General features: G+C 41.7%; 2 protein-coding genes across 2 annotated transcripts; both read right to left on the bottom strand.

Moving 5' to 3' along the window:
* Positions 1 to 2,935: 2,935 nt before the first annotated feature.
* On the bottom strand, positions 2,936 to 16,590 carry LOC109890856 (mitochondrial import inner membrane translocase subunit Tim17-A). The gene is made up of 6 exons (XM_020482930.1): positions 16,439 to 16,590; positions 10,697 to 10,796; positions 8,405 to 8,468; positions 8,167 to 8,295; positions 7,715 to 7,825; positions 2,936 to 3,729 (listed from the first exon to the last, which is right to left on the bottom strand). Exons 1-6 carry the CDS (start codon positions 16,462 to 16,464, stop codon positions 3,656 to 3,658), a joined length of 504 nt encoding a protein of 167 aa, XP_020338519.1. The 5' UTR covers positions 16,465 to 16,590; the 3' UTR covers positions 2,936 to 3,655.
* A 1,595-nt stretch (positions 16,591 to 18,185) lies between these two features.
* Positions 18,186 to 25,241, bottom strand: LOC109890857 (leiomodin-1-like). The gene is made up of 3 exons (XM_020482931.2): positions 24,717 to 25,241; positions 21,342 to 23,270; positions 18,186 to 19,609 (listed from the first exon to the last, which is right to left on the bottom strand). Exons 1-3 carry the CDS (start codon positions 24,975 to 24,977, stop codon positions 19,583 to 19,585), a joined length of 2,217 nt encoding a protein of 738 aa, XP_020338520.1. The 5' UTR covers positions 24,978 to 25,241; the 3' UTR covers positions 18,186 to 19,582.
* Between the last annotated feature and the right edge of the window lie 70 nt (positions 25,242 to 25,311).

Below are 25,311 nucleotides of genomic sequence, written 5' to 3' on the forward strand. Positions count from 1 at the left end.
CAAATTGCCTGTAGCTGAGGACAGGTGTGCATTACAGGTAAATAAAGAATGAAAAATTCTCACAAGTTATAGGGCAACTCCACCACTTTTCAACCTCATATGCATTTTCAGCACCAAACCAGTGTCTACATATGTGAAAACGGTGCATTTCTACAGAAATATAGTGTTAAAAGGTTCTACCAGACACTGTGATGTCACAGAGAAGCATTTTTTAGGATCTTATATTTTTTATGACAAATCACAGATATGCGCCATTTTCACAGTTTGGTGCTGGAAATAAGGATTATGAGGATGAAAAGTGGTGGTAGCCCATTAACCGCGAACAACTCCTGGTAGTCCATTCCACTGAAAAGAAGCTATAAAATATCTCAAATTCACCATGCAGACTGATGAGAGAAAAATAAACTATGGATCATCAAAGAGAATGGTGCTTTATACATACAGACTTATACACAAAGCCCACAGACCGCAATACCCTGCTACGTGCGGATAGTATGCATCCCCTTCCCCCCAAGAATGGTTGACCATATAGCCAGTTATGCAGGGTTAAACAAATCTGTAGCCACCAATCATATTTTGACAGCAATGCTAAGAAAATGACAGATAAATGAAAATGAGAGGCAAAAAAGGACAAAACTCTTGATGCTGCAATTCTGAAAATATCTCAAAAACCAAGAGAGGAATTGCTCAAAACTAAACCAAAGGATAAAAACATCCAGTGGTGTAAAGTACTTAAGTAAAAATACTTGAAAGTACTACTTAAATATTTTGGGGGGTATCTGAACTTTACTTTTTATATTTTTGGCAACTTTTACTTCACTACATTCTGAAAGAAAATAATGTATTTTTTACTCCATGCTTTTTCCCTGACACCCAAAAGTACTCGTTACATTTTGACAGGAAAATTGTCCAATTCACACTTATCAAGAGAACATCCCTGGCCATCCCTATTGCATCTGATTTGGCACTCACTAAACACAAATGCTTCATTTGTAAATTATGTCTGAGTGTGCCCCTAAGTGTGCCGTCTGGTTTGCTTAATATAAGGAATTTGAAATGATTTATACTTTGACTTTGACATTTGATACTTAAGTAGATTTTAGCAATTCCATTTACTTTTGATATTTAAGTACTTTTAAAAAACAAATACTTTGACTTTTACTCTAGTAATATTTTGCTGGGTGACTTTTACTTGAGTCTTTTTATACTAAGGTATTTTTACTTTTACTAAAGTATACAATTTAGTACTTTAACCAACACTGAAAACAACGCAACAATCTTCTGCACTAATTACACCAAGTGTTCGGAGAAAATGAAAGCAATCCTGAAAAAGCACTGGCGTACTCTGCAATCTGACAGAAAAAAACTGCACACCTCTTCAAGGAACCCTCACTGGTGGTCTATAAGCGTGGTCGCAATATTGGGGATAGCTTGGTGAGGTCTGACATGCCCCCTGAGCCCACTCAGACACTTGACATCCATTCCAAAAGGGAGCTACAAATATGGCTCATGCACAGTGCAATTGCACTACAAAAACATCCTTTTTCAGACATCCACGTACAGGTCGAAAAATCCCTGTTAGGGGTCTCATCTCATGCAAGACAAAGGGAGTAATCTATCTCATCACCTGTTCATGTGGGAAAGCCCACATAGGACAAATTAAAAACAATTAAAACGCATAGCTGAACACCGCAGCTCAATCAGGTGTAAGGACACTGACTATCCAGTAGCAGCTTACTTTGTTGAAGCTAACCATCCTATCTCCTCCCTCAAATATACAGGCATTGAGCATATTACTCTACCAAAGAGAGCAGGTTAACGTCGAGATCCTACTACTAGAGGGAGTCCTACTGGATATCCTGTCTAAAAACATTGACCCCTAGTGGTCTGAATATTGACTTTGATCTCAGGTCCTTCTTATGAACAATTCTTCTTTATTCTCTTTTTTTTAACAAAGTCTTATAAATTAATATATTATTTCTACAGCTTATCAGCATATACCCAATATGTTCCCCCTGTTGATAATGCTTACTATGCATTATGGTTGAACCAAAATATTACATGTAACAAATATTAAATTGGAAACAATTAAATGTATGTCAAATGAAATTAAACAATAATGTATGTTGATGCTAATATTATGTACAATATCTAATTATGTTCCATATGAGAACAATAGCCTAACATACTCTATATGCTGTAAACGATTCTTTTAACAGTTTCACTCAATTCATTCTAATCAACCTAATAATTATGACACACCCTTCACTATTGTCATTGGTTGCACTAAATTGCACTGTTTGTCGACATAACCTGGTTCAAGCATTCATGACATTAACCTGTAGAAGGCACAGTGATGCCGAAACGTTGGTGTTTTACCCAATAAATTACTGGGAGTTTATATATAGAGTGTGCGACTCTATTTTTATAGCTTACAGTTTATTCGCTGTTAGTCAGCACCTCTACACTAAATAATTATCTCTGGGTGTGTGCCACCTCGCTTTTTACTGAAAAGAAAACTGATATGGACAAATCTTTCAGTATATCTTGTGTATACTACCCTCTATTTGTGACACCTTTGGTTTTTCTGGTTTTAGTCCTTGAGACAAGAGCTCTCCAGGCCGAGATGCCAGTAGCTTCTGAATAACGTCAGCCACTCAACACCATAGCAAATGGTGTGAAAAGATGTGAGGTTATATTAATCAAGTGGCATGATTTATGGCAGGGGTGGCTATCCCTCATCCAGGAGATGTACTGGGTGTGCAGGCTTTGCTCCAGCCCTGCTGAAACACAATCCTAAAATATATGTTTAAGAGCACACTCAATAACCATACATCAACAAAGACCATTTCAAATATTTTCAGTGTGAAAAAAGTTTAAGGGGAAATAAAGTAGCACTTTGTGATAATTTGAAAGTTAAACAAAAGCTACAAAATGACATTTTATTTGACAACTTTTATTCTTCTGTCATTCAGACAAGTTGTATCAACCCCTTTCATGAGGACCACTGAGCAATTGGTGAGGTTTGAGGTCATCCTTTGCCAGCAGTAATTTTCTTCTAAACTATAAAGCATTTAATTATCAACTACCCAAAAAATAAATAAGTCATTATAAAACCTAAGATTTCAGGAACAGCATAATGAATATTAGCCTTTTATACCGTTCAATGAAATACCAGCCTAGTTATTTCATTTACAAAACGACAAGCACAGGATACGATGAACAATAAGGCAAATAAGCAATACATGCCAAATACATGCAGGAAAGCCTTTATACACACATGAAAGACATGATACAAGTTTGATAGAATCAATCTTTGACTGCACATTGACAGCCATGGCCCTGAGCTTGACTCAACACCAGCTCTAGTTTATCTGTCACACTTGCAGGGTATACATGCATGTATGATTGCACAAACCCACAAGCTTTTCCCTCGTTCAGATATTTTAACCGATTTAGGGTGAACTAAACACAACTGACAAGGCTGAGGATGGTAAAAAGGCAAATCTGTACATCGGCTCTGGAAAAAAAGTGTGAATTTGCCCTTCAGTTCTCTGACCCAGTCCATAATGTTAGGTGCAATTGTAATTGCGTAAAAATTTCCTCAATTTCCTAATTGTAACTTCAAAAAGGCCTAGAGGGTGAGAGGAACCTCTCACTGGTACTGTCTGTAGTCTCCTCCATAGGAGGGGGCAGGCATGGGGGCTGGCTCCTCAGCAAACTGGGGACCTATAGAAAGGGAAGAGTTGAGAGATGACATCAGAGATAATACATTAATAAGACGCCTTGGCAGTAAGCAGTCATTCGTCCATGTTCAATATAAATAACACTATCCAATTCAAGATGGCGGCAGGGCAGTTTTGCTGGAAGTGTTGTGTCACACTGTTTCTTTCAAGTGTTACAAGCTTTTATTACTTAGCAAAACTATTATAGGCTGCGAGACTTGTCATTAAACAACAGACAAAATCTAAAATCCTACAGGATCAAAGCGTTAAATTGACATCTGCTGGTTTCTACAGGAGATCAAGCAGGTGTGGTGCCCTTCCTGAAAGTCGAGAGAGGATACATCTGTGCTGTGACTGACGGTCCAGACACTTGGATGCTCTTCGATGGTCAGTTTAAAAAAATAAAAAATAAAAATTGAATCTGTGTTTCGCCATTCTACCGGAGTCTTCTGACTCCACTCCTGTCTTGCTGTGCGGTGGAAACTGGAGGTCGGTATCTGCGCTGTGACATAACGTCTAGATGCGCTGGGCTTCCTAGCCCAGGATACCCCTGCTGGGTGGACTAGCCACTGTGCCCGCTCTGCCTCACTGTGCTGTAGCCTACTGCAAGGCGACTGGGTGCATTGACCAGACCCAAACATTGGGCGAAATACATGTCAGTACATTCCTGCAGCGGCTGTTGAACGCGCTGACCGTTTTAAAGGCAAGAACGCTCGGGCACACACTTGCTTTCTAACTCTACTAGACCTGTAGGAAACAGCTTAACATTTTTAGGGAATTTAAGGTTTCAAAAGATTGACTCAGAATATATTTATTTGTGTTTTTGTGAATTGTTGGATTCAGTGGTAAAAAAATACGTATTTTTGTACAAATGGTTTTAATTGCTGCTTTACATGGGTTATGGCTCATTGCAAAGTCTAAATGATCAAAAACAAATCTCCCTAACCCAGAAATACCGCTACACCCTACTTTAAATGATGGTATAGCAGCTGTAGTCTTTCAGAGGGATCACATTGTGTTACCATTTGACTCCTACTGTGACATGCTCAAAACACTCTCATCTACAGGGTTTGGTCTGGCTAAAAACTTTGCTGTATCAGACGACTGTAGATTGGATTGCACGCTCAAGGTCCTAAACGAGATCATAACCGCCATCGATAAAAGACAATACTGTGCAGCCGTATTCATCGACCTGGCCAATACTTTCGACTGTCAATCACCTCATTCTTATCGGCAAACTCTCAACAGCCTTGGTTTCTCAAATGACTGCTTCGCCTGGTTCACCAACTACTTCTCTGATAGAGTTCAGTGTGTCAAATCGGCGGGCCTGTTGTCCGGACCTCTGGCAGTCTCTATGAGGGCGCCATAGGGTTCAATTCTCAGGCTGACTCTTTTCTCTGTATACATCAATGATGTCGCTCTTGCTGCTGGTGATTCTCTGATCCACCTCTACGCAGACGACACCATTCTGTATACCTCTGGCCCCTCTTTGGACACTGTGTTAACAAACCTTCAGAAGAGCTTCAATGCCATACAACTCTCCTTCTGTGGCCTCCAACTGCTCTTAAATGCAAGTAAAACTTAATGCATGCTCTTCAACCGATCGCTGCCCACACCTGCCCGCCCGTCTAGCATCATTACTCTGGACGTGCCCTCTCGGTTCATAGTCAAATAAAATTTTAGGCAGTTCAGTGAGCAGGCATTCCTGCATGAACTTTATGCATGCAACTGGGATATGATTGCACTTATTCCAGATATCGAAGAGGTATTCTCCTATTTTCATTCTATAAACACACCCCTCTCAAAAAGTACCAGGTAAGAGGTAGAGACAATCTTGTTTACAGGTTAATTATCTGATTTGATCCAAAAAACGAAATACACAATGGGCCAAAGCCAGAAAGGGTAATTCCCAGACTGAATGGCAGTTATTCAGGGCACTGAGAAATAAGTGCACCGTGCTAATACGGAAATACAAATCTACCAAGGCAAACCTCAATAATCCGACGAAATTATGGAAAACCATTAAATCCATGAATGCTAACACAAACTCCTCTGGTCTTGCACTGAAATTGACCTCAAATTCATTGGATGTGACTGAGAAGAATAAACTTGACATGTTTAATGAGCATTATGCTAAAGCTGGGCATTTATTTGATAATGAACTCCTTCCTAACATCTCAAATGAGGCGGTGAATGAAACAGCCACATGTTGGCCTATGGTTCATCTATTTCATTTTACTGAGACTGAGCTTTCAGAAGTTGTAAAGGAACTCAAATCTATTAATATTAAGAAAGCAGCTGGCCCGTGTGAATTAAACCCGTATTTTGTCAAAATTGGTGCAGAGATCATTGCTGCCCCTCTCACTCATATTTTAAATATTTTATTGGCGAGTAATACCATTCCAAAAGTCTGGAAAGCAGCCTATGTCACGCCTTTACATAAAGGTGGAGATCCAGTTGGATAACTATCGTCCCATATCTAAACTGTCTGCTTTGGCAAAAGTTTTAGAAAACCTTGTGAACTCACAGTTGAAAGACTTTCTTCACAATTACTCAGTTTTATCTCAATTTCCTTCGCCTCCAACCCGTTTCCATGTGTGGAACGGATGTGGGTGGGGCTAGGTCTACATAAGGGTGCAAATTTTTTTTAAATCACAAAAGCTCTGACAAAGGCCGTGAGGCCGATACGTAAGCTTATTAAAGATCAGTGATACTATCAAGAGCAGTGTGTGGTTTCCTTTTTCATTCATCTTGTTCAACTGTTGCCATGCACCTGCAAAAGGTTTGCTCAGATGTGCGAGTGCCTTTTGAATTTTGAGAGCCAAGCACAGTACAATTACTGCTGTTAGTAAGGTTGTAGGTGATATTCTAGATGCTCAGGACATCACTTTTTATTAACTTATCGAAGGCCTTCGACACTGTTGCCATGCCCAGCTGTTGAAGACTAAAAAAGGTTGGTTTAAGTGTTGATGCAAAGGCAGCTTTTCCAATTGAAACTTGTGCTCAATGAAAGGAAAACAAAGTTTATGGTTTTCTCTTTCCTTAAAGGAAACAGATGGACTCACTTGCAAATTTGAACTATAACAGGCCAGCAAATTGATAGGTTTTCCTCCTATAAGTATCTTGGGATGTGGTTAGATGAAAAGTTGAATTTTAAACAGCACATTGATAACTTGACTACGAAACTGAAGTTGAAATTGAGTTTCTATTTCATGAACAAATCTTGCTTTTCAATGTAAGTCAGAAAATAACTTGTTCAAAGCACTTTAAAAAAAATCAGTGCTTGGTTATGGTGATATTGTCTATATGAAGGCCTCAGCAAGTACCTTAAACTCTGGACAGTTAATCATGGTGCTTTAAGATATATTACAAATGCAAGTTCACTTTACCCATCACTGTGATTTGTATGCTATGGTGCAATGGACCTCTCTCTCCACCAGGAGGCTAAAGCACTCCTACACTTTTGTCAACAAAAAATTGATGGGACAACTCCCATTGTATATCTGTTCCTTACTGACCAGATCAGTCACTCAATATAGTCTTCGTTCACAGTTGCCACTGTCCTTGTATGTTCCTAAGGCTAGAACTGAGATGGGACTTTTTCCCATAATGCCCTGTCATCCTGGAACATGCTTCAGAAGGTTGTAAAGTTAGGGGAGTTAGTGTCCTTGCCTGTTTTTAAGACTCTGATCGACAACACCGTTTGTGATAACTGCAAGTGGTTTCTAATCTTCATTTGTATCTTTAACTTGTGACACTTTGTGTTTTGTGTATACTCTGTAATGTTTTATGGACACGCTGCTATTTCCCTGTTTTGCTTTCTTGCCAGGTCATCCTCACAAAATAGGTTTTTAACCTCAAATGGGTTTTACCTGGTTAAATAAAAGGTTCAATAAATTAAATAAAACAGTTGCACTCCCTATAACCCTTCATTGTAGCCCTGTAAATCAACTACAGAATAAGACAGCATTCCTCAGAGGCACACTGACCAGTTGGGAACTGTGACGAAGCAAATCTAGTGAGCAGGATTCCAGCTCCCTCTATCAATGCCAGTAGTATACCTCCCATTGCAGCAGAGCCTACCATGGCCACTGGTCCATCTGAGGACAAACAATAAAGGAATCAGTACAACATAGACTAGCAATTAGTCTTTACAGTAAATCAACAAAAAAACTACATTTACATTGAACAAACACTGGGTCTACGTGAATGCCCTGAATTTACAAGCCCATGTTGTATGTTAAGCATGCGGAAATACATTAAGTGTGTTCAACAAGGAACCAATGGTGAACTTTGTGCAAAAGTTATTGTAAGATAGCTGTATAATGGCAATTTTGTTTGTATGAGTATGTGTGTGAAAGTGTGACAGAAAAACAGCGCGAGGGCCCCTTCTTCACAGCAATGCCTGTCTTAAAATGTGAATTATTAAACTATCACTCACTTCTTGCTGCAAGGATGGCTCCAGTCATGGCCCCGCTTGTGATGGAGTTCCAGGGGTCCTCTTTCCCCCGTACCTTTACCAACCCACAGTCAATCATGGAGAAGAGGCCTCCCCATACTGCAAAGCTACCTACAATACAACATAACATAATTCACGCGGTTTCAGACAGAGCAAGGAACAATGACTTGCAGTCTGAGAACAAAAGAGACAAATAAGCTTGAACTTGACGTGTACTTACCCCCCAACTGTGGGGCTCTGGTCTTGATGGCTGTCATGCTACCTTTCAATCTGTGGCTCATCCCCTGAGAACAAAAAGAAGATGGCATCAAAACTCCTCATTCTTCACACCTCACTATGCCCAACCCATTCAGCACAGTACAAAATTCAGTCAAACAGTTCTCTAATTGACTTAACTGTTCCTTCATATCCCATAGGCTAGCTAAATATAAAACACAACAATTTCATTTTTTTTACAGAGTTACAGTTCATATAAGGAAACAGTCAATTTAAATAAATTCATTAGGCCCTAATATATGGAGTTCACATGACTGGGAATACAGATATGCATCTGTTGGTCACAGATATCTTAAAAAAGGTATGGGCGTGGGTCAGAAAACTAGTCAGTATCTGGTGTGACCACCATTTGCCTCATGCATGGGCGACATCTCCTTCGCATAGGCCTGTAGAATGTTGTCCCACTCCGCTTCAATGGCTGTGCAATGTTGTTGTATATTGGCAGGAACTGGAACACACTGTCGTACACGTCGATCCAGAGCATCCCAAACAGGCTCAATTTGTGACATTTCTGGTGAGTATACATGCTGTCATGTAAACATCTTCCTAGCGTGAATTAGTTTCCAACCGTTCCGATTGTGACGGCATGCTATGAAATTTCTCCCAGTATGAAAAAGATCCCAGTTCAATAAATGCATGCCATTGCTTTATGTGGATGGCTGAGCACATGCAGATGTTTCCCTCACACCCTCCCTCAAACGCGAAAATCTTGTGTGTGAAGCAAATCCGCGTGCCCACATCTGCCAATCAATGGTGGCCAGGAGTATTGACTTTGACCAATCACAAGCTTGTTGAGGTGTGAGGTCAGCATGTAAATACACGGAATCGCATGTCAAAGTGCTGAGGGTTATGTAAGGAGAGATTTTTTGCCATTGCAAAGACTTGGGCGACTACGTTTTCGATTGACAGTGCATACATTTCTTAGTTAGCTAGCTATGCAAACAAGTTAAGACTGCACACCTCTAAGAACAAGCCAACCAGCTAATTATGCTTGTTACCTAGCCAAATCCAGGGTGAGGGGGTGTGAGAGAAACAGCTCCACAAGCTCAGTAATCCAGTAATCCAGTGAAAATGTTTCCAGTCAATAATTGAACGCGTCTGTACGCGTTCAATTATTGACTGGAAACATTTTCACGCCGTCTAGATTTTTACATGACACAGGCCATGGAATAAATGGGACATTTTCAGCTTCCAGGAATTATGTACAGATCCTTGTGACATGGGGGGGTGGTGGCAGATGAGTGGCACGACAACTGGCCTCGGGATCTCATCACAGTATCTCTGTGCATTCAAATTGCCAACGATAAAAAGCAATTGTGTTCGATGTCCGTAGCTTATGCCTGCCCAACCCATAACCCCACCATGGGGCACTCTGTTCCCAACGTTGACATCAGCAAAACGCTCGCCCACAAAACGCCATCCAAGCTTTCTGCCACCTGCCCGGTACAGTTGAAACCGGGATTCATCTATTAAGAGCACACTTCTACAGCGTCCCAGTGGCCACCGAAGGTGATCATTTACCCACTGAAGTTGGTTATGACACTGAACTGCAATCAGGTCAAGATACTAGTGTGGATGACGAGCACACAGATGAGCTTCCCCGAGATGGTTTCTGACAGTTGGTTCAAGAATTCTTTGATTGTGCAAACCCACAGCAGTTTCATCAGCCGTCCGGGTGGCTGGGACGACAACAAGGTGAAGAAGCCGGATGTAGAGGTCCTGGGCTGTCATGGTTACACGTGGTTGTGAGGCCAGTTGTACGTACTGCCAAATTCTCCAAAACGAAGTTGGAGGCGGCTTGTAGTGGAGAAATGAACATTCAATTCTCTGGCAACAGCTCTGGTGTACATTCCTGCAGTCAACATGCCAATTGCACGCTCCCTTAAAACTTGAGACATCTGTGGCATTGTGTTGTGCGACAAAGCTGCACCTTTTAGAGTGGCCTTTCAATGTCCCCAGCACAAGGTGCACATGCGTAATGATCATGCTGTTTAATCAGTTTGTTGAAATGCCACACCTGTCAGGAGAATGGATTATCTTGGGAAATGCTCACTAACAAGGATGTTAACAAATTTGTGCACAAAATTTGAGAGTAAAGCTTTTTGTGCGTACGGAACATTTCTGGAGTCTTTTGTTTCAGCTCACGAAACATGGGACCAACACTTTATATTGTGTTTATACTTTTGTTCAGTGTCATTTTGCACATGGGGGAATTGATTGGCATGGCTGAACTTACTGCAGGTGAATTTCTAAAGCCCTTGACAGCCTGGAAGATCCCTCCTCCAATGGCCCCCATGGTGAAAGCACCCCCACAGTCGTCCACGATTCTCCACGGACTGAAAAAACACAGTATGGTCAATGAACACACACAGGCAGATAAACACACAGGTCTTTACCAGTTTGCTTCAGGGTCATAGGTGCATTTAAATGCATGATACATAGCTAGCTAGTGTAAAGTAGCCTGAAGGCTTGTGTCAACTGGCTATTAAAAGTGTGTGATTGCCACCTAGTAATGTTAGATAACGATAGGCTAGTGTTGCAATGTACACCGGTACCACAGTAATATCACGGTACCAAAACGTCATGATACTTAAAACAACATTTTAGAATTCCATAGTACCATTTTATATGACACTACCACACTTTTCGGCCCTACCGATCCAAAGATTTAGCTGTCGCCTGTGATAAAAATTTGTTAAGCAACTAGTCTCTTGAATGCATCAGTCCAAAAATGCCCACATCACTTTCAGGCGCAGCTCACGTGTGGCAGCTGTGATCAGCCAGACTCATCCCCTACCAGTCTTCACTCAAAGGTTATCTCTGTCCATTCTTCCTGCGCATCTACAGTGCATTCGGAAATTATTCAGTCCCCTTGACTTTTTCCACATTATTGTTGTTATTCGAAAATGTATACAATTGTTTCTGATCCTCATCAATCTACACACAATACCCCATAATGACAAAGCAAAAAAAAAAAATATTTTAGCAAACTGTAATATCACATTTACATAAGAATTCCAACCTTTTACTCAGAACTTTGTTTATTAATTTTATTTTTTAAGTACCACTTTCCCCCCCCAATTTCGTGGTATCCAGTTGGTAATTACAGTCTTGTCTCATCGCTGCAACTCCCGTACGGACTCGGGAGAGGTGAAGGTCGAGAGCCATGCAACCTCTGAAACACAGCCCAGCCAAGCCGCACTGCTTCTTCACACAATGCGCACTTAACCCGGAAGCCAGTCACACCAATGTGTCAGAGGAAACACTGTACACCTGGCGACCGTGTCAGTGTGCATTGCGCCCAGCTCGCCACAGTTGTTCTTGTCGCGCTCTAGCAACATCCCTGCCAGCCAAACCCTCCCCTAACCCGAACAACGCTGGGACAATTGTGCTCCGCCCCATGGGACCTCCGGTCTCGGGCGGCATCATTGCACTGCTATTTTCAGGTCTCTCCAGAGATGTTAGATCAACTGGGTTCAAGTCCAGGCTCTGGCTGGGCCACTCAAGGACATTCAGAGACTTGTCCCGAAACCACTCAGTTGTCTTGGCTGTGTGCGTAGGGTCGTTGTCCTGTTGGAAGGTGAACAGTCACCACAATCTGAGGTCCTGAGCGCTCTGGAGCAGATTTTCATCAAGGATCTCCCTGTACTTTGCTCAGTTCATCTTTCCCTCGATCCTGACTAGTCTGCCAGTCCCTGAAGCTGAAAAACATCCCCACAGCCTGATGCTGCCACCACCATGCTTCACCATAGGGATGGCGCCAGACGTGACGATTGGCATTCAGGCCAAAGAGTTCAATCTTGGTTTCATCAGACCAGAGAATCTTGTTTCTCATGGTCAGAGTCCTTTAGGTGCCTTTTGGCAAACTCAAAGTGGGCTGTCATGTGCATTTTACTGAGGAGTGGCTTCCATCTGGCCACTAACACAAAGGCCTGATTGGTGGAGTGCTGCAGAGATGGTTGTCCTTCTGGAAGGTTCTCCCATCTCCTCAGAAGAACTCTAGAGCTCTGTCAGAGAGACCATCAGGTTCTTGGTCACCTCCCTGACCAACGCCATTCTCCCCCGATTGCTCAGTTTGGCTGGGCGGACAGCTCTAGGAAGAGTGTTGGTGGTTCAAAACTTCTTCCATTTAAGAATGATGGAGGCCACAGTGTTCTTGGGGACCTTCAGTGCTGCAGAAATGTTTTGGTACTCTTCCCCAGATCTGTACCTCGACACAATCTTCTCGGAGCTCTACGGACAATTCCTTCAACCTCATGGCTTGGTTTTTGCTCTGGCATGCACTGTCAACTGTGGGACCTTAAACAGACTAGAGGTCAACCTATTAAATCGGAATGGCTGATTAATTAGGGCCGATTTCAAGTTTTCATAACAAATGGAAATCGGTATTTTTGGTCACCGATTTGGCCCCCAGATTTTTTTTTACACCTTTACATCTTTATTTAACTAGGCAAGTCAGTTAAGAACACATTCTTATTTTCAATGACGGCCTAGGAATGGTGGGTTAACTGCCTTGTTCAGGGGCAGAACGACAGATTTTTACCTTGTCAGCTTGGGGATTCAATCTTGCAACCTTACAGTTAACTAGGCCAACACTCTACCCACCTGCCTCTCATTGCACCCCACGAGGAGCATGCCTGTTACGTGAATGCAGTAAGCCAAGGTAAGTTGCAAGCTAGCAATAAACTTATCTTGTAAAAAACAATCAATCATAATCACTAGTTAACTACACATGGTTGATGATTTTACTAGTTTATCTAGCGTGTCCTGCGTTGCATATAATCGATGCGGTGCGTATTGTCCTTGCTCCAATGCGTACTGTCCTTGCTCCAATGTGTACCTAACCATAAACATCAATGCCTTTCTTAAAATCAATACACAGAAGTATATATTTTTAAACCTGCATATTTAGCTAAAAGAAATCCAGGTTAGCAGGCAATATTAACCAGGTGAAATTGTGTCACTTCTCTTGCGTTCATTGCACACAGAGTCAGGATATATGCAACAGTTTGGGCTGCCTAATTTGCCAGAATTTTACATAATTATGACATAACATTGAAGGTTGTGCAATGTAACAGGAATATTTAGACTTATGGATGCCACCCGTTAGATAAAATACGAACGGTTCCGTATTTCACTGAAAGAACGTCTTGTTTTCAAGATGATAGTTTCCGGATTTGACCATATTAATGACCTAAGGCTCGTATTTCTGTGTGTTATTATGTTATAATTAAGTCTATGATTTGATAGAGCAGTCTGACTGAGCGATGGTAGGCACCAGCAGGCCCGTAAGCATTCATTCAAACGGCACTTTTGTGCGTTTTGCCAGCAGCTCTTTGCTGTGCTTCAAGCATTGCGCTGTTTATGACTTCAAGCCCATCAACTCCCGAGATCAGGCTGGTGTAACCGATGTGAAATGGCTAGCTAGTTAGCGGGGTGCGCACTAATAGCATTTCAAACGTCACTTGCTCTGAGACTTGGAGTAGTTATTCCCCTTGCTCTGCATGGGTAACGCTGCTTCGAGGGTGGCTGTTGTCGATGTGTTCCTGGTTCATGCCCAGGTAGGGGCGAGGAGAGAGACGGAAGCTATACTGTTACACTGGCAATACTAAAGTGCCAATAAGAACATCCAAAAGTCAAAGGTAATATGAAATCAAATGGTATAGAGAGAAATAGTCCTATAATAACTACAACCTAAAACTTCTTATCTGGGAATATTGAAGACTCATGTTAAAAGGAGCCACCAGCTTTCATATGTTCTCATGTTCTGAGCAAAGAACTTAAGCGTTAGATTTCTTACATGGCACATATTGCACTTTTACTTTCTTCTCCAACACTTTGTTTTTGCATTATTTAAACCAAATTGAACATGTTTCATTATTTATTTGAGACTAAATTGATTTTGTATTATATTAAGTTCAAATAAGTGTTCATTCAGTATAGTTGTAATTGTCATTATTACAAATAATAATAACAAAAAAATAAAAATAAAATAAGTCTGCCGATTAATCGGCATCTGCTTTTTTGGGCCTCCAATAATCGGTATCGGCGTTGAAAAATCATAATCGGTCGACCTCTAATACAGACGGGTGTCTGCCTTTCCAAATCATGTCCAATCAATTGAATTTACCACATGTGGACTCCAATCAAGTTGTAGAAACATCTCAAGGATGAACAATGGAAAAAGGATGCACCTGAGCTCAATTCCAAGTCTCATAGCAAAGAGTCTAAATACTTATGTAAAGGTATTTCTAAAAACATGTTCTTGCTTTATCATTATGGGGTATCGTTTGTAGATTAATTTTTAAGTTGGGAGTAGTGTGTGTATGTTTGTGGGTGAGAGAGTGGTGTGTGTGCTTTTGAGAGAGGGAGACAGAGTGGCTAAATCCCAAATCCCCCTCTGCCCTCACCTCTTTCATTTGCAGAAGTGTCCCAAAGCGGAGGGAATGAAAATTATCGAGGGTGTAGGGGCTAATTAGCCCCTCCGGTAGGCACTTCGACTGAGCCTGCAGCGCTGCCGGCTTCATAGCGAGGTGGAATCCCATAAGACACGGCGTCATTTTTTGGTTTGCACAATTTCACACAAAATAATGGAGTGGCGTGCCTATTTATACAACACGTGCATTTGTTTATGTATGATGTCGAGACTTGACACGTTTAACAAATTAAATGTTTAACGGTTACTGAGGTTTATATTTCGTAAAACGACGTTCATTTGAATTTCTTGCTCTTTTTATTACTGAAATGGAGAATATGAATTGCATCACTCAAGTCCCGAAGTTGATCGGTTTATTGATCTCCTCACCACTCTCTGGAAGTCCCCCACGATTTCGTCAGCAACACGTGACTTCAGACACGTGACCTCCGACCGTGTTGGTAGGGCGAAGGCGGTGGTACCATCAAGTGTGTGAGGGAAAGTGTGTGTGTGTTAACTGAAGAGTAAAGAAGGTTTCATACTGTGTTTTCCTCTTACTGCCACAAGGACATGCATAATTATTTGTATGTATCTTCCTTCCCCAATACATGTCAGACATGCTTTTAAGTTATGTACCCAGTAGGTCCCTCAGTTCCTCTGGCACTGGCGTTTTAACTTTCACAATGCCCAAGAGGCATGGAGGCAGCCTTTAGTTATTATGTCCCCAGCCTCTGGAATAGCCTGACGCAGAACCTGAGGGGGGCTAAAACTGTGGACATATTTAAACGATATCTTAAAACATATTTTTAGCTTTGCTTTTCCTTAGGGTGCTTTTAGTTATTTCTTGTAGTAAATATTTCTGCTTTTATTTTACTTGTTTTTTTTCTTCCTGTAAAGCACATTGCGTTGCGTTCCATGTCTGAAATATGCCCCCTTCCCAATTGTATCGCGATACTTGGCCTGGTATCGTGACAACACTAGTAGAAAAGTTGTGCTAGTAGGTTAGTCACCTAGCTAACTTGCTACTGTAGAATCTTGAAAGGTAGCTAGTAACACAGCACATTATCTGAGCAACTTTAGCCCTTGCAATTGCTAGCATATCACATTAGCGAGTGGACTAACGGTTATCATTAACTTCTGATAATTACTTCATATATATGCTTTCGTATGAGGGAGCATGCCGTCGTGTCGTTACATCATACATTGTAAATTGATTGAGCTAGCAGCAGGGCTAACTACATGGGAATTAGCTAGTTATTAAGCAAATGTGGGAATTATTCATATTAATTTGTGGTAAATGATGTGTATCACACAATGTACACGTGAAATTACAGCTAAACGTTTGACATATCAAACTGCAGCGTCTGAACGCTCAACAAGGTCACTGAAGTGGGCTAGCAACTCAGCTAGCTAGCATCTTCGGAGTCGGACGGTTTAGGGGTTTAAAATATTCGTTTGGTTAAAATATATATTTCATGTATATTTTAACAGATTATATGACTGTGCTGTTACGACACAATCAACACTGTGTTGCAATTTAGTTCACTAGATGCTTTCACTCACCATGGCTCCCGTGCGTATTCCTCCATTTTGTTCTTTCACTGTTCCCTTCTGACGTAAATGCCGCGTTCAAAACAACTGGGAACTCGATCATCTCTGACTTCAGTGCATTCAATGCCACATTCAAAACAACTTGGAACTGGGAAATCTCCGACTTCAGTGCGTTCAGGACTGGGAATTTCAAATCAAAAGCTCGGGCCTCTTTCTAGAGCTCTGACTTTCCAACCTGAGATCACTGACGTCATTATTTGACCTCGTTTTTTTTAGAGAGTTCCCAGTTATCTTGAAAGCACCAAACAACCGAAGGAAGATGAGATGTTTTATTTTTTAAATGTTTAAATGTAACCTTTATTTAACTAGGCAAGTGGGTTAACTGCCTTGTTCAGAGGCAGAATGACACATTTTTACCTTGTCATGGTATTTATATTTAAAAAAAGGAACTATTAACTAATTCTTTACATATATGACGATAATGCACAAAATCATCTGCATTGCTCTTCTCCTCATGAACCATACGTCAGCTTCACTCCAGATTTTGTATTTATACTGGATTGCACATAAAGGAAGATATTTCTTACATTATAGAGTGCTTGCTTCGTTATTCAGTTGATCTTGTGTCCTTTCTGTCATCCTGTGAACCCCATTCATTGCTGCTCACAGCTATATTTTTTATTTCTATTGTTTTATCTTCACGGATAACTTGTCACTAAAATAGAAATAAGCCAAGAAAAAACTTGGGGCCCTATGGCCAGAAAACAACTTGTGTCCCTTTTAGATTTGAATTGATATTCTAGTTTTCCAGCCAGTTCTCTAAGTACTTTTTGGTTAAATGCTCTCCAAAAACCAAACTCTTTCTTTATTCTCTCATTTAAATGATTCAGGCCAGAGCTTTTCCTAACCACGTGATCTTACCAGAAACAATTATCAGACTACAGGCCTGATTTTCTCCACCTCTCTGGTCATATGGTTAGGAAAAGCTCTTATGAAGTGTAATTACAAAAGGCAATAATTTCTTAGGAGATTCAGGAATAGCCCACTGTTTGCATTTAATCCCCCCCCCCTCTCTCCTCCATTCCCTCTCCCCATCAGACCAGTGTTCATGGGGAGAGCCAGACAGACCGCTGGCCCACCTCCCATTATTAAGAACAAGTAAGGAATGAATCACTGTACAAGTCTTCATTGAGAAATGACCAAATATAGGCATTTCGTGGATGCCGAGGCAGTCAAGATGTAAACTGGCCTGTCGCTATCCCTCTCAACCCCCAGTGTCAGATGTCAAAACATGATAACACATATTCACTACTAGAAGTAGACAGTTAAGTTCCCTCTCTTTTGTCAGTTGTGTGAAGGACATGATCTTGTAGGTGTGAATCTGTTGGAAACAGTGTATACTCTCTCTCACTAAAGGTCACATTCCATTTAGTGTTGTCAGCCAGACGTGTGCAGAAATGGAAATCAGATTGAAATACACACACACACAACAGTGCATTAGATCATTAGCTTTGCTAAGGTAACTTCATTGCTCTGTGTGTGTGCACACAAACCTTTCATTATAATCTATTTGACATCTTATACTTGGCGTGGCACACAGAATTGTCCATTTGGTCACAAAATGTCCTCTCACATCAGTTTCAATATCTTTGCAGGTTACAGGGCTCAACTGAGACAACATATCTTATATAGATATTGGAAATCATTTCTGATTCCGTCAACCAACCAATCAATAGACAGACTGACATAGACAACTTAATATTTCTCAAGCAGTATAAATTGTATTATTAAGATATATTACATTGAAAACCGGGGAAATGTCCACCTGAAAGGAAAATATTGTATGTACAGGTTAAACATTCAAACAAAATACAGTAAATGTATCAGTTGCCTACTGTACTGTATTAGACTACCATCAAATAATGGACAGATGTGTCTCCATCCTGTATGTTAATTTTGTTTGAAGATGTACTTGATTGTGAAGTTATTATAATAAAGTGTATTATATTACACTTTTAATTGCAAACATACCAGTACATTTTTTATAGGCTCTGTAACATATTAATGAAGTCCAAAATGAAACAGAAACCACATTATGCATACAATAGTCAATAGTCACTTTTAGAGTGGCAAACCGCTCTGTACAATATCATCACACTGAAAGAGACATTCATTTTGCTCTGCCATGGTAATAAAATAAACTGTTTTAAAATCTTTAGTCGTAAGACTTGACTTGTAGTAAGACATCTAGCCTGGAATATGTTTGCATTGTTGTCGCTGTAAATAGTATTCTGTGATTTGTTTTCTTTGCTTTTGACATTCTCATTTCTTTCTATGTTAGAATCATTATTTTGAGCAAAATGTATGAAAATGTATTTATAAATAACATTGTTATTACTAAACGCTGTTGTATAACTTTGTTAGTACTTAAAGGTTGACCATACTTAAATCCCCTCAAAACTTTACTTCCTTCCTGAGTCTTTCTAAGAAGACTGGGATTCTAGGTTGCTTTTTATGTGTAAAACTTTGCCTGAGATGTCAGTCTTGAGATTTGGCAATGACACACATTACAAACCACCCTTTCTCCCCCTGTGAATTGCTGAAATCGAACCCCATTTGAATTCCCTGATAATATGCCATGGAGAATCAGCAGTTTGGGCAAAATTCCAAGTGATTCCCTCCACAAACAAATAAAATGTCAAATTACCATCCAATATTTCAATGAATGTTAAAGTAGTTTTGTATATATATTTTTTTTATAGAATTTTACACGCCCCCACATCTTACATATCATATGCTTTTGTCACCGTATGAACTGCTTCATAATCTAGTGCAAATGACAGGCAAAGCATCGACACAGACAAAGGCAGACAACTAGGACCCCAGGGCACGTCCTGCTGCAAAACTCTGCCCTCTTCTCCCTCCACGGGGTCCCTGCGGTCCAGTGTTAAGTTTGAGGAGAGAACTCGTGGCACAGTGAAGGCTGTACATCCAATAGAAATCTCCATTTTCACTCTCTGCTTGCCTGCCTTAACCATCCCGCAGCACAGTGGTAAGACGGGGTGTCAGTCTGTGCGTGGGATGTGTTGGAGTTTCAATCCCCCGTGAGATCTGTGTCCTTCCTCTTCCTTGGCTTTCACTCTCCATTCCAGGGGATTACTGCAACAGTTTTGGTACCGCAACCTGTAGGAAGAGAGGGGAGAGTGTATGGATACTGTATGCATATACAGTGCCTTCAGAAAGTATTCGTACTCCTTGATTTATTCCACATTTTGTTGTGTTACAGCCAGAATTCAAAATGGATTAAACATATTTCTTTCTCACCCATCTACACACAATATCCCATACTGACAAAGGGAAAACATGTTTTCAGATATTTTAGCACATTTATTGAAAATGGAAGTAATGTACATAAGTATTTACACCCCTGAGTCAATTGTTTGTAGAAGCACCTTTGGCGGCGATTACACCAGTGAGTCTTTTTTCGGTAAGTCTAAGAGCTTTGCACACCTGGATTGTACAATATTTGACATTTATTATTTTAAAAATTCTTCAAGCTCTGTCAAATTGTTTGTTGATCATTAATTGACAGCCATTGTCAAGTCTTGCCATAGATTTTCAAAGCAAATTTAAGTCAAAACTGTAACTAGACCACTCAAGAACATTCAATGTCGTCTTGGTAAGCAACGCCAGTGTAGCTTTGGCCTTGTGTTTTAGGTTATTGTTCTGCTGAAGTATGTATTATTCTCCCAGTGTCTGTTGGAAAGCAGACTGAACCAGGATTTTCTCTAAGATTTTGCATGTGCTTATAGCTGTATTCTGTTTATTTTTCCCCCACAACTCCCAAGTCCTTGCCGATGGTAAGCATACCCATAACATGATGCAGCCACCACCATGCTTGACAATATTAAGAGTCGTACTCAGTGATGTGTTGTGTTGGATTCGCCCCAAACATAACACGTTGTAATCAGGACAAAAATGTATCTTCTTTGCCATATTTTTTGCAGAATTACTTAAGTGCTTTGTTGCAAACAGGATGCATGTTTTGGAATATTTTTATCCTGTACAGGCTTCCTTCTTTTCACTCTGTCATTTAGGTTAGTATTGTGGAGTAACTACATTGTTGTTGATCCATCCTCAGTTTTCTCATTACACAACCATTCAACTCTGTAACTGTTTTAAAATCACCATTGGCCTCATGGTGAAATCCTTGAGCAGTTATCTTCCTAAACGGCAACTGAGTCGGGAAGGATGCCTGTATATTTGTAGTGACTGAATGTATTGATGCCCCATCCAAATCCTAATTAATAACTTTGCTCAAAGAGATATTCAGCATCTGCTTTAGAATTATTTACACATCTACCAATCAGCGCCCTTATTCGTGAGGCATTGAAAAAAACTCCCTAGTCTTTGTGGTTGAATCTGTGCTTGAACATCACTACTCGATTGAGGGATCTTACAGATAATTGTATGTGTGGGATACAGAGATGGGGTAGTTATTCAAAAATCATGTTAAACACTATTATTGAACACGGAATGAGTCCATGCAACTTATTATGCGATTTGTTAAGCACATCTTTACTCCTAAATGTATTTAGGCATGCCATAACAGAGGGGTTGAACACTTATTGACTCAAGACATTTCAGCTTTACATTTTTTATTCATTTCTAAAACATTTCTACAAACAAAATTCCACTTTGACATTATGGGGTATTGTGTGTAGATCAGTGACACAAAATCTAAATGTAATCCATTTTAAATTCAGGCTGTAACACAACAAAATGTGGAAAAAGTCAAGGTTGTGTGAATACTTTCTGAAGTTACGTATAAATGTGTTACAATCTGTGACTGAGCATCCCTGCCAACCCTAACTCTTTCAATGTCTATCAGCAATGGATCTTTGCCCCATCTTACCTTCTTCAGTTTCTTCATATTGGTATTCCTAATGGAGTCCAGGAGTTGGTCCCTAGAGTTCGTACCACCGGCTTTGTTGGCCTTATCATCCATCTTCCTCTGTGATGCGGGCGTCAGGGAGTTTCGCAGGGAGTCTATGTCCAGCATGGGGGGCGGAGGTGGGGGTGGGCCCCCAGGAGGAGGAGGTGGAGGAGGGCCCCCTCCTGGTCCTCTTTTTTGAGTCAACTTTGGGGAGGGCATTGGTGAGGGGTGTGGGGAGGGTTTAGGGGAAGCCTTGGGGGAAACCCTGAGGAATCCCCCAGCAGTCTTGGGCACCTCCAGCATCCCTTTCTTCTCACCGTTGGCCTGGGCCAGCTTCTGCTCCTGTAGGCGCCGCTGTCGCTGCTTGTCCATGTTGCGGCTCAGGATGTTGGTCATGGTCATGCGTGGGCCGGCCAGCTCAAAGCCGTAGCCCAGCTTCAGGAGGGTGGTGTTGTCTTTCAGTATCTTGGTCATCTCCATCTCTGTCTTGCCTCCGCAGATGTGTCTCTGGTTGTGGAAGCGCAGCTCGGTGAGTGTAGTGTTTTTCTGCAAGGCCTGGATCAGGGCCATTATACCCTTGGGGGTGAGAAGGTTGGAATCCAGGTTGATGCTTGTGATAGACGTATTGGTGCGTAAGGTGCCCGCAATGGCGTAGGCCACGTGGTCATCAGCACGGCAGTTGGCCAGGGCAAAAGTCTTAATGTGGGTGTTTTTATTCAAGGCCTCTGCAAACTGGATGAGTGTTTTAGCTTTGATGACCTCCGAGTTGTTCACGTTGAGCTCTGTCATGGTGGGGTCGTTGCTGCAAACTTGCTCGATGAGGTCACTGAACATGCTGGAGTCCTCGTCTTCTTCCTCCTCTACTTTGGTCTTGCTCGGTGTGCTCTTGTTCGTCACACAGTTCCCACGCTGTTCCTCAATCTTGCTGGATTTTAGTCCTTCGTTTGCATCTTTTCCCCTTTTCTCCTCGGTTTCCCTTTTCTCTTCTCTTTCCTTGTCTCTAATACTCCTCCTGTCTTTCTCTTTTATACTTTCCTTGCGCTTTAACCCCACATCTTTCTTATTCTCCTTACTGTCTTCTTTCGCTTTCTCCTTAGGATCTTCCTTCTCCTCTTGCTTCTCACTTCCGCTCTCCTTCTCGGCTGGCGACTGTTGTATCTCAAGTTTCGAGTCAGACTTGTCCTTCCCTGGCTTGTCCTTCTCTTCCACTCTGTTTTTTTTATCTTCTGTTTGACTCGCTGCAACCCGACTTTGCTTCTCCACAAACTTTGACACAAGTCCCCTTGTCTTGTTCTCATCTCTTTTTTTCATATCCTCTTTTCTTTCTTTCCCCTTGATCGCCTCGTTTTCTTTCTTCTCTTGTAACTTGGAGATCATTTCCTTTGTCTTATTACTGGTGCTCAACCTCTTGTCTCTTTTCTCCATAAGCTTGTTGTCCTCGTTCCTCTCCCTTTCCTTGGCATCCCCTTTCTCTAAACTGTCTCGACTCTCCTGTCTCCCGAATCTGTCTCTAGACGTTTCTTTAACATCACTGTCCCTCTTCTCCCCTCTCCTGTATTTTTCTCGAGTTGTATCCTTTACATCGCTGTCGTGACTTTCCTCTCTCCTGGATCTGTCTCCAGTTGTGTCGTTCACTTCAGCGTCCTTCCTCTCTTCTCTCCTGAATCTTTCTCTAGAGGTCTCTTTCACTTCTTTGTCTTTGCTCTCCTCTGTCCTATATCTATTGGACAGGCTGACCCTGTCCTCTTTAGTGCGGTCTGGTCTTTTGTCATTTCTCTCCTCCATCTTGTTCACTCGTTCTGTTGTGATACTTGATTGCCTTCTGATCCCCCTTCCTTCTTTCCCCTCCTGACTCAGGCCCATCTTCCTCAGGTACTCTTGTTTCCGGCTCTCCTTCTTGGGTTCCCCCTGCAGGAGAAGAAACATGACATAGGGACGTTTCCACATGAAGTGAATCGGAAAAGCATACACTTACATGACTTTCAATAATCTACACAAGAATCTAATCGTTTTCTACTGTCAAATCCAATTAGAGTGATGTGTTCTCAGTCGTAATGTGCCTTGCCTGTTATGGTCATCACTGCATGACCACCAACAGCCCTATCAACATGACTAATCATACGCCTGTCCACCAGCTACAAATCAGTTTGTGTCCATGATGACCTAACCCTGCCATTGCTGTTTCTAACGATTTACACAAAAACATGCATTAGTTCATTCATGTTCTCGAGAAATATCAGGTATTCAAACAAGTCTTTGTTTGTGCTCAACTTGTCTATGTGTGAAGCGTAACTTGTTGGCATGGAGAGCACAGTACGACATAAGCCATGACATAAGACCACAGCGTGTAATGTAAACTTGACGTTAGACACCGCGTGTTTACAGTGTGCACGGGGGGAGTCTGTTAGTAGTGCAGAAATGCATTTGCGGAGCAGCTACTCTGAGTGTGTGAGTTGTGAGCCTTGCTCCATCTGTTTGGTTTGCTCGAGGCTGCAGCCCTGGCAGATGTTTCCTTAAAAGGCATTGAGCAGCACAGGAGCAATCAACCAAGGAATTCCATCATGCCGGGATTAAGGAGCTCCACAGGGCCCCGGATCCATCATTTGAAGTGCTCTTCTCTATACACGTCCAACAGTTATCCCCTGGCTCTGTTTTTCCCTACCCGGCGGGGGCCTGCGTCAAAAAAGCTGTCCACTAAAAACAAACTCAAACTCATCGTTGACCTATAAACTACAAAGCGATATCAAAATCAGGCGACACTATGCACAAGATTTGATGGCTGCATCTTTAAGCATTTTCTCTGTTTACCAAAGGGGACTTGTGTGAAGAATGTGAAAGGTATACATGAGTGTTTTCTTTCCTGCCATAGGAACAAACAGCAGCGGAGCACCGTTTATGAACTGCTGGAACATCCAGTTGGCAGGGGAATATTTCAGAAGTATCATTAAAATACCCGCTTAAGGAACAGGAACGTAAAGGAACTATCTTTCAGACATTTTTGAATTGTAATTTGTTTATCTGGTTTCCAACAGCCAGTCCTATTGAACAGAATGAGGCTTGTTACCGTATAAGAGTAAATAAGTGAAACGGGTGGAGCGGATGTCTGTCTGAGAGGATGTGATTAACTTCCACCACTATCAGTTTTGTCAGTATCCCTGAAATGAAACATAACCGTAGCAAAAGAGGCAGGTAAGGGATCAACCGGGTAGAAAAACTTAGGATAAACAATTAAGGTGACAGATTGTGTCAGTAAAACATCTCAAAAGGTGGACTTCAGGCCAACTCTGTCTCACACATAATAAACATGAACTGTGGGGGAGTTCCACTGTATGACTCAACGTTTAGTAATCATACCTCAATAGACTGTTCCTTTTGGCTGAGCTTCCCTGGACACTCCCGGCTGTCCAGCTTAGCATCCCGGTCCCGGACAGTGTTAGTGGCAGGCTGCTCTATGGCTCTTTCTTCATTGGGATCCAGGTTGGGGGCCACCAATACCTCCTTCTCCAGCTCCTCAATCTGCTCAGGGGACAGGTTGGACAAAAGGACATCCAGGTCAGGGTCCTCGCTCACCTGCCGCCCTGTCCGCGTCAGTCCCCTCACCTTCCTCCTGGACATGGTCGCCTCTGGCTGGAGAAGAAAACACCCTCACAGCAGAACAGATGAAAAGAGTTCGTAGCCTACAAGCTGTACGGTGTCTCCTTTAGAAAAGTGTGCTTTCCTAGTGTAGGAGCCTGCAGAATCTCCCCATGGGCCGAAGGTGGTGTCCGTCTCACTGAGAAGCCACCAGAGGCCTCAATCCTGGTGCTAAGAGGGAGGACTTGAGACTGGGCTTGCAGTCAGGGTACCAGTATGGAGTGTGTTAGTCTATCATGAAAGTTGGTCTGAAAGGCTGGGACATTCTTTGAAATCCTTTGAAACTGCATGTCCATATTTAGTGCAGGGTACATAG

Source organism: Oncorhynchus kisutch, linkage group LG5, assembly GCF_002021735.2.
Source record: "Oncorhynchus kisutch isolate 150728-3 linkage group LG5, Okis_V2, whole genome shotgun sequence".
Taxonomy (NCBI): Eukaryota; Metazoa; Chordata; class Actinopteri; order Salmoniformes; family Salmonidae; genus Oncorhynchus; species Oncorhynchus kisutch.